General features: G+C 38.8%; 1 protein-coding gene across 14 annotated transcripts in view; it reads left to right on the top strand.

Moving 5' to 3' along the window:
- The window catches only part of C2CD6 (C2 calcium dependent domain containing 6), a 109,534-nt gene extending 97,872 nt beyond the window's left edge, over positions 1–11,662 (top strand). For 9 of the 14 annotated variants that reach the window (XM_058664825.1, XM_058664824.1, XM_058664822.1 and 6 more), the window contains 3 exons: positions 3,660–3,734; positions 5,135–8,674; positions 11,180–11,662. In XM_058664825.1, coding sequence (XP_058520808.1) covers positions 3,660–3,734; positions 5,135–8,674; positions 11,180–11,521 — 3,957 coding nt within the window. In that variant the 3' untranslated portion in view covers positions 11,522–11,662. The remainder of the gene's footprint in view (positions 1–3,659; positions 3,735–5,134; positions 8,675–11,179) is intronic. The other 5 variants (XM_058664834.1, XM_058664833.1, XM_058664828.1 and 2 more) reach the window with 5 other exon arrangements.
- The last annotated feature ends 1,239 nt before the right edge of the window (positions 11,663–12,901 follow it).

Genomic DNA, 12,901 nt, shown 5'->3' with positions numbered 1-12,901 from the left:
GGCTAATTCTGTCAAGTCAAACCACAGAACCACCCGAAGAGTGCATCAAACGGGATTGAGAGAGACCCGGGAGGGAAATAGTGGGTCCCCCCCTCTTGGGTTACTACTCCCACGGGAGGGCATGAAAACTAGGATGTGGGCTGGGATGGCTAGACAGAGAGGCACTCAACATCCCTGAGGGCTGGATGGTTGAGTTGGTTAGATGGAACAAAGCTTTAATACCCATTGACAAGTGCAAGAGCCAAATGGGATGGGGGACAGACTTGACTAGTCTGCTACACATACTGGCAAGCCAGGGTAGGGGGCGGGCCTGGTGGGGGTTATTGTGGGTCGCCCCGACGAGGCTGCAGCTCCCACTGGTTGATGTGAGGGCCGAGTATTTGCTGGGCAGAACCAGACTGGACTGCAACACCCATTGGTTCCAGTGCAACTCGGGACTGAAAACAGAAATAACCCAGCAATTGAAACTACCAGTTGATCGGGGTGATGGACTGTGCCAGGCCCTGTGCTTGCTAGAACATACAAGAATCTGGTCTGGGAATCCCTCAAAGTTTCTTTGGAGATCTCCCCAATCGAACTGCTGGACTCAGAACTCTAACCAAGAAAAGACAGAAGACAGAACAGGTCAATCATTCATATCAGCCACATGTTGGCAGCGAAATATGGGGTAAACAGAGACTTTATGATGAACCATATCAATCAGTGGACGACCTCATCGAGCAAAACTGGCAGCGATTCATAACTGGAGAACTACTATAACCACTTGAGCAAATATCTCAGAGCATGCCCCACATCCGGGACTTGGGGTGGGCGGGAAACCGGGTGGGGCTTCTCCCTCAATATCCCCCTTTACCTCAGATACAAGAAGGAAACAATATGGACATAATAGTATTACATACTTCCCTATACCCCCTGAACCTTTTTTTGTTAACCATAATTAACTATGTAAAGATTGTCAACAACTATACAATAAAACAAAATAAATTAAGAGTAAAAAAAAAAAGAAAACCATTTTAAAAAAAAAGTAGATGACAGGGCTCTCAATGGTGCCCATCACCTGGATTTTGGTTTTCTTTGCTCTTGTTGCTAGAATCTGCTGGCAATTAGGTCTGGGGGCAACCTAGACTTATTTTGGATGGAACCCGTGGATTGCCAAGTTGGTATTATGTTCCTGGTGGGACCAATGCAATGCACTGAGCCAGAAGTGAATTCTCCACTGGCTTAGCACATGCAGAGTTGTCCCCTGATCCAGGAACTTTGTCACAGAATCCAAATGGCTCATGATGAGGCACTGGTGGAGGTTGGGGCCACAAAATCCATCCTGCTCCCACGTCAGCCCACCCAAAAGGGCTCCACTACTCTTCTTGTGCTCATGGTAAGATTAAAAAAAATCAGAAGGAACTGCAATACTGTGGCATTTCTGGTGATCTCATCTGACCGCCCCTGGAGCTCCAATCACTGCTGGGATGTCTGTTCACTGCCCTACCACTCTGCTGACTCTGTTGCTTCCCCGTGTCTCCAGGTATGCCTCTACCATCAGCCTGTCCTCTCCTATTTCCTGGGATAACACTCTCTCTCCCTCTCCTCCCCTGGTCCTTTTTCATCTGTTTTAATGTGTCCTTACTCTATTCCGCTACATTGCTTTCTTGATCTCTAGGCTAATTCTTATGTGTTGGGTGGTGTCTGATGTAAATATTAACAAGATCTTTTTCAGGTTGCATTTTGAGTTAACATTTGTTATGTATTTTGTTACATAATACTAACATAATATTGAATTTAAATATTGATCATTGACTAATAAAATAGTGTCCATTATAGGTTCATGAAAAATAAATGTCACACTTGGCTTGTAACCAAAATTAAGCTACAAGGGCCTAATTTGTGTTAAGCAGTGAGAAAAATAAAATGCATGTAAATATGTGATTTTCAGGCATTGGACAAAAGGTAGCATGAAACTTGTGATTCCTTTAGAAGCAGACAGACAAGGTGAGCCCAACCATTTTACCAACTGGCAGCAGCAACAAGAGGAGGAACTTAAACAGTGTTTTGAAGTTTCATTCATTGGAAATGGAGAGATTAGAATTTGGTGGACAGAGGCAGAATTTGTAAAGAGTGGAAACAAAAAAAAATTGTTGTGGCAGAATGTCTCTAGATGACTGTGAAATAGCTCCCTCTGAAGGCTTTGCTGGTTAGTGATCCAAATAGGAAATCACAGAGAAGAGTGTGTAGGGGTGGGTGGAATTCACTGGAAAGGATAAAGCTAAAAATTACAGGAGTTCACATGGGCTACAAATAATTCAGATTCATTTCAGCCAGAGGAAAAAACTGAAAATACCACTGGTGTAATCCATAGGAGACCATCATCTGAGTAAAGAGGCTAAGCCAGGCTTTAAAAATCACCACTAAAGACTGCTTTGGGAAATGCCGTCCCATTAATATTAGAAACAATCTCAAAAGCATCCATATCATTCCAAGCGGTTTCAGTGTGTACCCAGAGCAAAGTAAATCACTACTTCAAAGGACAAGACACGTTCTAATAACCAAAACATAGCACTTGCAGTTCCTGCCATTCAATAATAAATTATCAGACATGAAAGCTGATGTGATGTCTCCAGCTTTAACTATCTGGGGGAACCCTTGTACTTTCATATGAATTTTAGGATTTTTTTTCTAGATCTGAGAAGAATGTAATTTTATTGATTGGAAGATTTTTTTATGCATGTATGTTCTACTTTTTTTCCTTAATTGAACGTTTTATAATTTTCATTGTAGAGGTCTTTCACATCCGTAGCTAGATTTATCCCAGGGTATTAAAAATTTTAGTAGCTATAATGGATGGTACTGATCTTGCAAATTCTTTCTTAGCCGTGTTATTGTTTATGTGTACAAATGTTACTTATTTTTGTATGTTGATTTTATATCCTGCAAATTTGTCAAGCTGTCTTATGAGTTCCTATAGTTTCTTAGTGGGGTCTTTTGATTTCTGTATGTATAGAATCATGTCATCTGCAAATAGAAAGCTTGACTTCCTCCTTTCCAATTTGTATCTCTTTAATATGTTTTAGTTGCCTGGTGACTCTGGCTAAAATTTCCAAAGCTATATTGATCAGTAATGGTGAGAGTAGGCATCCTTATCTTATTCTGGCTTTTAGTGTAAATGCTTTTCCCTGCTCAATGTACATTTATATTTCTTTAATAATTATCAGAGTGAAGTTATGAGAAATATACTTATGTTTTGATATTTTAATGTATATATATTTTTTTAAAGATTTATTTTTATTGGAAAGGAACATCCAATTTAGAGAGAGAAGGATCTTTGATCCACTGGTTCACTCCCTAAATGGCCACAATGTCTGGAACTGAGCTGATCTGAAGCCAGGATCCAGGAGCTTCTGGGTCACTCATGCTGATGCAGGATCCCAAAGCTTTGGGCTGTCCTGCACTGTTTCCTCAGGCCATAAGCACGGCGCTGGATGGGAGGTGGAGCAGCTGGAAGATGAACTGGCACCCATATGAGATACTGGCACTTACAAAAGAAGGATTTAGCCATTGAGCTGGTTTAAAGTTTTATATTTTAAGTAGCAATTGAAAGAATAAAGCGATTTTGGAAGTATCTTGTGTTAGATATAATCTAAAATTAAAACCTCTTGCTTTGTAAGGTGGTCTTTTCATCAGACGTGTTCAAGTCAGCATCTTTCATCCCGTCACATTCTGAATCCATACCAAACTATCGGGTGAGCCCTAAAAGTAATTCTATTTCAATATTAATTATGGTTCATTAGTATGTCTCTCCAATACTTTCTTTGCTTGATTAAGTGGTCCTAAAGCCAAATTCCTTATCAGAAACACCTGACAACATTAAACACTCCTTATTCTCAGGTCCTGCCTCCAACCAGTGAAACTCAATTGGGAATGCAAGATAGGAAGCTATATTTTCACAATAACAAAAAACAAAATGCACAAAATTCCGAGTAATTCTTAATCTGTCATTTGAGTATTCACTAGCATTTAAAAACCAGTTATAATAAATTGTATTTGTTAGAAAGTGCTTTGAATTATTAAGTTGAAATAAAGTAAAGTATTTGGGTATTTCCTATTTTTTTGCATTTGGATAAAGCAGACGTTTTTTGAACAAGAGGCTATGATAAGAGATTTTAATTTTTAAAGTCTCAATAATAGAATAATCTTTTACCAGAACTACAAAATTACGTATAGAAATTAAACTGAGATTTCACTTATAAGTGGAGATTTTTTTTAGCTTATTCTGAATCATCAAAAAACAAAACTCTACTGTAACATAATAACTGGGATAAGAACCATTGTCATTGTTGAAACTCAAATTTAAAAGCTAGTGATCTATACTCTTGAGTCTTTGAATATTTATGATACTTTAAATTGGATCTATCTTTCAATCTGTCAACATTTGTATGCAGGTGTGTGTTTGTGTGTATTAAAAATTCCCACATTGCCTCAAAAATGTTAAATATATGGCTAAAAATTGCATCCTGCTGTTAACTACTGTCTAAACAAATGCAACTGACACTAGAAATAGTTGTTAAAAGAATCTACTAATTGGGTGGCTTTTTTGTTTGTTTGTTTAAGATTTATTATTTTTATTACAAAGTCAGATATACAGAGAGGAGGAGAGACAGAGAGGAAGATCTTCCATCCGATGTTTCACTCCCCAAGTGAGCTGCAATGGGCCGGTGCTGCGCCGATCCAATGCCGGGAACCAGGAACCTCTTCCAGGTCTCCCACGCGGGTGCAGGGTCCCAATGCATTGGGCCGCCCTCGACTGGTTTCCCAGGCCACAAGCAGGGAGCTGGATGGGAAGTGGAGCTGCCGGGATTAGAACCGGCACCCATATGGGATCCCGGGGCTTTCAAGGCGAGGACTTTAGCCGCTAGGCCATGCCGCCGGGCCCAATTGGGTGGCTTTTAAGCATTTAAAAAGTAGAATCAGAATGAAGAATTTGAGTCATTTGCATTCAAATAAAATATTATCCTAATTTTCACTATTTTAAAATGCATTAAGGTAGGTGTTCTCCCTTTGTAGTGAGATGAAAGATGAACAAACTAACTAGAAAATTTATTATAAATTGAAAATATTACAGATCTTATTTTTGCAATTTCAGAAATTCCACCTGGGCCGTTTTGATCCTTTTCTAAGAAATATAAATGACAACATGTCAGACAGTATAAAGAAAGACAAAGAGATATATGAAGTTAAAAACAGCTTAAGTACAGAGGTGATAGAACATGAAGACCAAGACCCTCCTTATCCAACATATTCAAAAACTGCAGAACCTACTATGAAACCCTGCTTTGACCCTAATGTCACAATGAAGACTTTCTACACTATGGGAAAGTTAGCTTGTGATCCTACTGTCAACCCAGTAAAGACATCAGACACTAAGGATAAATTAGCTCATGATCCTACTGTCAACTCAATAAAGACTTTAGACAATAAGAATAGGTTAGCTCATGATCCTGGTCTCATCAGAATGAAGACTTTAAACAATAAAAATAAGCCAAAGGAAACAATATTAAATGGATCTTTACCAAATTTCAAAAGAGAATCATCATTTATTCAAAATATAAATAAGTGTCACCTCTCAAAGTCATTAAGTCCCACTTCCCACATAGAAAGCTTAAGACAATCAATGGCACTCAAGTCAGTTTTAAGTAAAAATCTACAAGACCTTTCAGACAAGTTATTTGCTAATCTAGACATTCCCGTAAACTCTGAAGCAGTAAAGAAAAGTGATTCCCCACATCTAAGCATCCCCAGTGAACCAGCAAGGAGTATGGCAGACAGAGTATTTGAAAAAGTCCAAGATTTACATAGCTGGCTTTCAGAAAAAGATGTTTCAAATTCAAAGTCTGTTTTAAGTCAAGTAATTAAAAATGTTCCCACAGATTTTCTTTCAGGAAACGGAGCAGGAAAATCTTCAGAGGTAGCAGAACCCATGTCTGAAAAATTCTCAGAGGCTCATGAAACAGATTCTCCAATGAATAAAAAGTGTCGTTTCAAAAAGAAACATTTAATAAACGAAACATCAAGCTGCAAATCAACTTTCGTTGGCTCTGTGCCTGACTGTGTGATAAAGCAAATATTCATGGCACCCCTCTCACATATGAAGCTGGGGGTGTCAGAGTCTAGCGAGCCACAGATGCACCTGCAGGATCAACTATCCACTCCATGGGGCAAAAGCTTATCTTCCCATATTCTGTTTCACTTTGGAGAAGAAAATGATGAAGCAGAGTTGCCACAGTCCAAATCGGTGGTAAGCCAGATAATTCAGGCATTTCCTGTAGAGACTCTTTTAGAATATGGGCTAATCAAAGTGATAGAATTAGAGAATGAGTGCCAGAATGGGTCCTTGCTGGGAACAGAGGCAGGACTTCCAGAAAAAGAGCCAAAGCATCCCACGGAGGATTATCCAGAAGTCAAATGCAAACCAGAACTTCTCTCAAGGCAGAACACACCCACCCATCCCCATGATGCTACTGTTTTTTTCGGTGGAGTTGAATTTATAGAGGAAGGTCAAAAGAAGTCCCCACCACATTCAACACATGATTGGACACCAGATAAGAAGCCAGTTTCCCCAAGTAATGGCCACAGGCTTGACATACAAGAGCATGATCTAAATTCTGTTTTAGAAACCTTCAATAATTCTTTTCTAATGGGTAAGCTTGATGAGTCTGATGTAGGGATGTTAAAATCCTTTCTGAGAAGCATCTTGAAAGCCTTTTTCACACATAATCAGTCTCAGAGGAGAAGACAGCCAGAGAAAGAACTGGAACAATTAATTCAACGTGATATTCCCAACCATAGAGACCATCTTGAAGAAATCCAAGGGAGTTTGAATAATGTGGACACATTGCACAGAAAACCCATTTTGAGTCCAAAGCTGCGTGTGTTTCTAGAAGAACTCTCAGAGTCAGAAGTGAAAAATTTAAAGTCGGAATTAAGTAAACATATCCAGCATTACCTTGTAGAAAGACTGTCAGAAGCAGGACATATTGCCAAGGAGGACTTACCAACAATCTATCAAAACTTGCATTTGATGAATGAGAAAGCTGACCTAAATGGGCAAAACATTTTCCAGGAAAAATACTCTGAAGCTGTAAGGGAAATCATGTCTTTTGTAAATAACTTTAATCATCACTTCATAGATAAACATCTAGAAATAAAGCTAAGATCCTTTTTAAATGAAATTCTCCAAAATTATTTCCTAAGAAACCTTTCAGAGAGCAGTTTATTTAATGAGACAGAGCCTGAGACCATACACAGTAACGTATCTTCTCTGAGAACTAGAAATACCTCTATATCCTATCATGAGTTAGGAGAAGAGCTTGCAAGTGGGAGTTTTGGTAGAAGGCCTGAAATAAAAATGAAATGTCCCTTAAATAAATCTCTTCAAAACTACCTTTTGGCTTTATCAGAAAATGAATTAGTAAGTCTAAAAGCTGAATTAAGCAAACACCTCCAGAGTCTTTTTATAGAAAAACTTTCAAAAGCAGGATTAATGACAGAAAGGCAGTTAGAGCACATCAGACATCATTTACATTTGCTTAATTCGAGCTGCACACCACTGAAATGCATAAAGTCCAATCTACCAATTAGGGATGAGCAACACTTGATGGAGGAACATTCAGGAAGGGAGAGCAGATATTCAAACACTGTTCCAAAGTGCACACTACAGAAGGCTCCTAAGGATCAATGTGTAGAAACAGAGTTGGTCAAAAGAGGAGAAGGTGGCTATTTTCGCTTACAGAGTTTACAGAAAAATCCAACAATCATGGAACAAAATAGTTGCTACCCTAGAGAGGAAAGTAAAACACCAGATTTAGTAAAAATACAGCCTTCTTCCAACAAAAATACACAGGCAATCCCATTAAATAAGTCATCAGAAAGACTTACAGATATGTTGTTCAAGAAACCCAGAAAAGAATGTGGTTTTGAACAGTTTCCTCGAGCTGACAATTCTGTTTGTAAAACAGAGAGTCAAGACTCGAATGGTTGGACTGGAAAATCCAAAATGACTCAACCGAAAGCTTGCTCGGACAGGAAAATGAAGCTTCTTGGGAAAAAGGAGCATGTTAACATTTATAAACTGACTGTTCAGGAACGACCTGAAGCAGTATTGTCACCACAGCCAAGTATCCCTAACTGCAAAATACCAAGAGAAGATAATAGGCAGTCACACAGATTCGCTTTCCCTTTGTGGCAGACCAAAGCATTTGGCTATTGCAATTCAGAAACTGGGGAGAAACCCGACCAAGAAGAACAGTACTGCCAGAGATTAAAAGGAAATAACAACAACAATAAAAAACATTTAGTTACATTTGCACAATATAATAAAGAAATACAGAGTCTTTATTTAAACTCAAGTTTTCTCTTCGGTGAAAAATATGCCAGGATCCCTCAATCACAGTTGTTTATGATAATAGAAGATAAGAAAAACTCAAACTCATCCTTCTTCCCTGAAGTACTAAAGAGAGAAAATCTAAAACCCAAGGTCCAAAAAGAAACAGACCATCCCAAGCCAAAAAAGCCATTTAATAGGATAGGTAGGATAGTGCCCACCACACTGCCCACCACAAGAATTCATCTAAAGAAATCCGTTCCAAGAACAGTACTTCATTGGACTGCAAGAAGAACTATACATGTAATAACATTTTCTCAGTCTTCTGCTGCATTTGGCAAACTTCTGTAATTTATTTTAGGGTATATGAGGATACTTTTAAAATTTTGTGACAAAATGCATCAAAAGATAAGTTAATTTTAGTGCAGACTTTAAAAAAAATCTGCATGCAGTTTTTGCGTAATATGCATGTCTATGACCTTTTCAGATGCTGCTTATATATACATGGATTTCAAAATTTTGTTACACCAAAATAAGTTTAACCTGTTTTTAAAATTAGAGTGAGACAGACAAAGAGAAAGAGAGAGACAAAGAGAGAGAGAGAGAGAGAGAGAGAGAGAGAGAGAGAGATCATATATACTATTCCACTCCCCAAATACCCACAATGTTTGGGAATTAATCTATGTTTCCATGGGTGACAGGAACCCAATGATTTGAGCTGTCACTTGCTTCCTCCAAGGGTTGCACTAACTGGAAGCTAACGTCAGGAGCTGGAGTTAGTCACTCCAGTAGGAAACAGGAATATTAGCTGCCAGGCCAAACATCTGCCCGACTTTGCTTTAATTCTATTTTCCAGGAACTTTCTGAATTACTCTCATATGTCTACACGTGGTAACTTTAATTGCCCCCCAGATACAAACTTCCAAGCTGAAAGTTTGTCCCAAAAATTGAAGTGATCATTCTATCTGATTCAAAGTGTATTCACAGAACCAGGAAGAATGTTTATGCCCACCATTAACATAGATAAAGGGCACCCTCCCTGGGGTATGAGTTAGAAAAAGGAATCCTTTCTGCTTAGCAGCTCCTGCGACTGCCCGAGGCAGGGCAGTCCTCCCTGGCATGAAAGATGGGCTTGATGTTATCCCTGATTGATGTCAACCAGTTGCTGGTAGGAGCCAGAACTCATACCCCCTCTACCAGTGCCCCTCTCCTGAGGAAACACAGAATACAAGGATACTTGTATAATTTTTTTCAGATAGCTGAATTATTTGAGTTTTAGTAAACAAATATGAAACTGGATATGCATCTCACTGTGCTAAGAGTTCTAGAGGTGAAAACTACAGTTTTTCAAATTATTGAATTTTAATTTAGCTTTGTCTTTTTATTTCACCATCACCTTTCTCTTATTTCATGTGCTAAGAAATGGGAAATCAAATCTATTTTTAATATTAGCATTAAATAGAGTTTATAAACTATTTTTTCTTAAAAGGTTTATTTATTTATTTGAAAGGCAGAGTTACAGAATGAGAGAGGAAGACATAGAGCTCAAGAGAGCTTCCCTCTGCTGGGTCACTCCCAGATGGCTTTAATGGCCAGTGGTAGGCCAGGTGGAAACCAGGTGTGCCATGTGGTTGTCAGGTGCCTAATTATTTGGACCATATTCTGCTGCGTTTCTCCAGCCACCAGCAGAGAGCTGAATTGGAAATGGAGCAACTAGGATGCAAACTGCCAACCATATTGGATGTGGCTGTTGCAGGCAGAGACTTAAGGGACTATATCATGAACACCAGCCCCTCTAGAAGCAAAGTTCAACTCTAGGAATGGGAGGGACTTACCTTAATTTTCTGGAACATGGCTGTTAATATATATGATAGGCATGACCAGCCTTTGGGAAAACTTACATAAGCTCCAAGGCTGATATTAAATTGATAGTTTTATATGTATAATTCTGTCTTCAAGACTGAGAATAAATATAATGTCAGAATAGTTGTTTGGCATTTGTTTTTCACAAAGTTTTTAGCTTTATAGTGGCAGGAAAAATATTATCTAGGTATCTATGGTATATGATATATAGCTAAATGTTATATTAGCTATATAGTGGCAGAGTAAATATTAACATAGCTTGTTCTCTGAACTTCGGAGTTTTCATAGATTTAGTAATTTAGCAATGACCCAATGATTCTGTGTATTTGTGTGTGTACATACATATTAGGTAAAGGAGGCAATATGGGTTCATTGCTTTTGGAAAGGAAAGACTTTAAAATTTCCTTTAGACAAATGGACTCTCTAGTGTTAGTTTTTCAAATGCAGAAATTGTGTTTAAGTAAAATGTTAGCAGGTCATATAGGATCCCATGTCCTTATCCTGAGAATGGGCAAAGAAGATAGAGTTGTCCTTATTTCCCCCGTTAACAAGTTCCACTGTACTTTTCTTTGGTGAAATTGACATCAGAGAACTTAATCTGGGTCTCACACATGGGTTTCAGGAACCCAGGTACTTGAGCCATAATCTGCTGCCTTCAGGTCACACATTAGCAGAAAGTTGGGACTGGGAACAAGGCAGAACTGGAACCTATGCAGTCCGATATGAATGTGGGCATTCCCAGAGGCATCTTAACCATGCGCTGAATGCCTGCTCTGTGCACAGTTCATACGGCAGTTTCCTAATGAGAAGCTCCAGAGGTAGGATTTTAATTTGGAGAAGTTTTCGGTGCGTTCATTCTTTGTCTTGGAAACTAGACCTTGCAGATGTAAAGTGTACTTTTAGAAAATGTAACTTAATAAGCCAATCTTTTATCTTAATACTTAGGATTGTTCGGATAAATTTGAGGATTTACCTGTGACCTCTTTTAAGCATCTGACCAAAGCAAAATCAAGAGCAAGGCTTTCAGGAAACAGCCCAGATGACAGTCATAATCAGATAAAACACTCTGCAAGACCATATACTGCTCCAGAGCAAAGCAAACGGCAAGAAAACTACCCTGCAAGATTCACAAGCCCTCGAATGGTCTCGACAGGCCTAGTTCGTATAAATGATACAACCCTAGATTTTGAAATACGTAAACTGCAGCCCCCTAAAAAATTAAAAGAGGATATTGAAAAATGTTCGCTCATTTGTGATATTATCCAAGTGCTAAACAATTCAAAATGATGTGTGAGATCTACAGTCAGAACATCATTTCTCCGTCAGCAATGTGGTTTGGAGTTCTGTCCTCATGTGTGATAGAAGGCAGCATCCCAGTTTCATCTTGCTAGAACCATTTTGTTTTGATTAAAATGAGAAATGAGCACATTTTATGTAAATGCGTATTTGTTTATAAGCCTTCAGAAACAAACCCAGCAATATATATTTAGCTCAGATGCATTTTGTTTCCAACTTCTCCCCCTCACTATTGTCTCTCTGAGTCCCATAACTGCTGCTAAATTCTAATTTCTCCCTCTCTACCCATTTTTGGGTTCTCTTTTTGCAGTCATCTGTATTTAGAGTTTTGTTATGAGTACATTTTAACTCTTCAGCTTGTTATATTCCCGGTTTAACAGCCTGTAATCCTCTGGGCCTAAAGAAGTTCTAGTAGTTTTAACCTCATCCGATATTATCTCTTCTTAACACTTATAAATTATAACATTTAACCCTGAACCATCTGTTCCCCTGCAATAACTTTATAACTCACTTGAAAAAACTTTGAAGTCACCGAACTTTGGCCCTTGTTGCATTTTATTCCACACTTGACAAGCAAAAACTATAATATACAGAATTTTTGTCAGGTCAGCAAGACCAGGAGATTCAAATTGAATTGGCCAATAGACAACAATTCCTAGTCATTCTTTCAATGTTGTAATTCAGGGTAGTGGTGCTTTTTACAGGTACCAAGACTTTGTAGTTATGCTCAGATTTGTTATCATAGATGATGGTCCTGGGACTACAGGGGTTGAACTTAAGATTTTTGAATTTGTGAAGGCGTTGAAGTGATATCCTAATGGTAGAAACTGTCATTTAGATTTTGAATTGTGATCTCTTCTGGGCTTAGTGGATACCCTGTAAGATCCCATCCTGTGACACCAGGCAGCGGCAACATCAGCAGTGGCAGCACCAGTAGGCACGCGCCCAGGTAGCCTGGCAATCACAGGGATTGCCCGTGGACATTCTGCAGTGTACCATGTCACTAAGCTGTGGGGTCTGGTAGCAGATAGTGATGCCTTTCCATGAGCCTCTCCATTTACAGTGGGTTCACTGTACATAATTCTGTTTTAAGTCTGGGAGCATGTGTACTTAATCAGAGTATAACCAGGAGAACACAAATAATTTTAGATTTTTGCAGCAGAAGAAGTACAAGAAGAACTGGAGACATAGGGTGCTACTGGAAGCTGGAAAAGGCAAGAAACTGTCTCCCTACAGCCTCCAGAAGGAACGTCATCCTGCCACCCATTTAAACCTCTGAACTCTGGAACTATAAAGCTATCTTGTATTATTTATTCTCACCTTTTGTGGTAATTTGTCACATTCAGAGGCTAGCACCACATGCAAAGAGAT

Source organism: Ochotona princeps, chromosome 5 (assembly GCF_030435755.1).
Source record: "Ochotona princeps isolate mOchPri1 chromosome 5, mOchPri1.hap1, whole genome shotgun sequence".
Classification (NCBI taxonomy): Eukaryota; Metazoa; Chordata; class Mammalia; order Lagomorpha; family Ochotonidae; genus Ochotona; species Ochotona princeps.
Note: the sequence above shows the minus strand (reverse complement) of the source record. Positions and strands in the feature narration are given on the sequence as shown.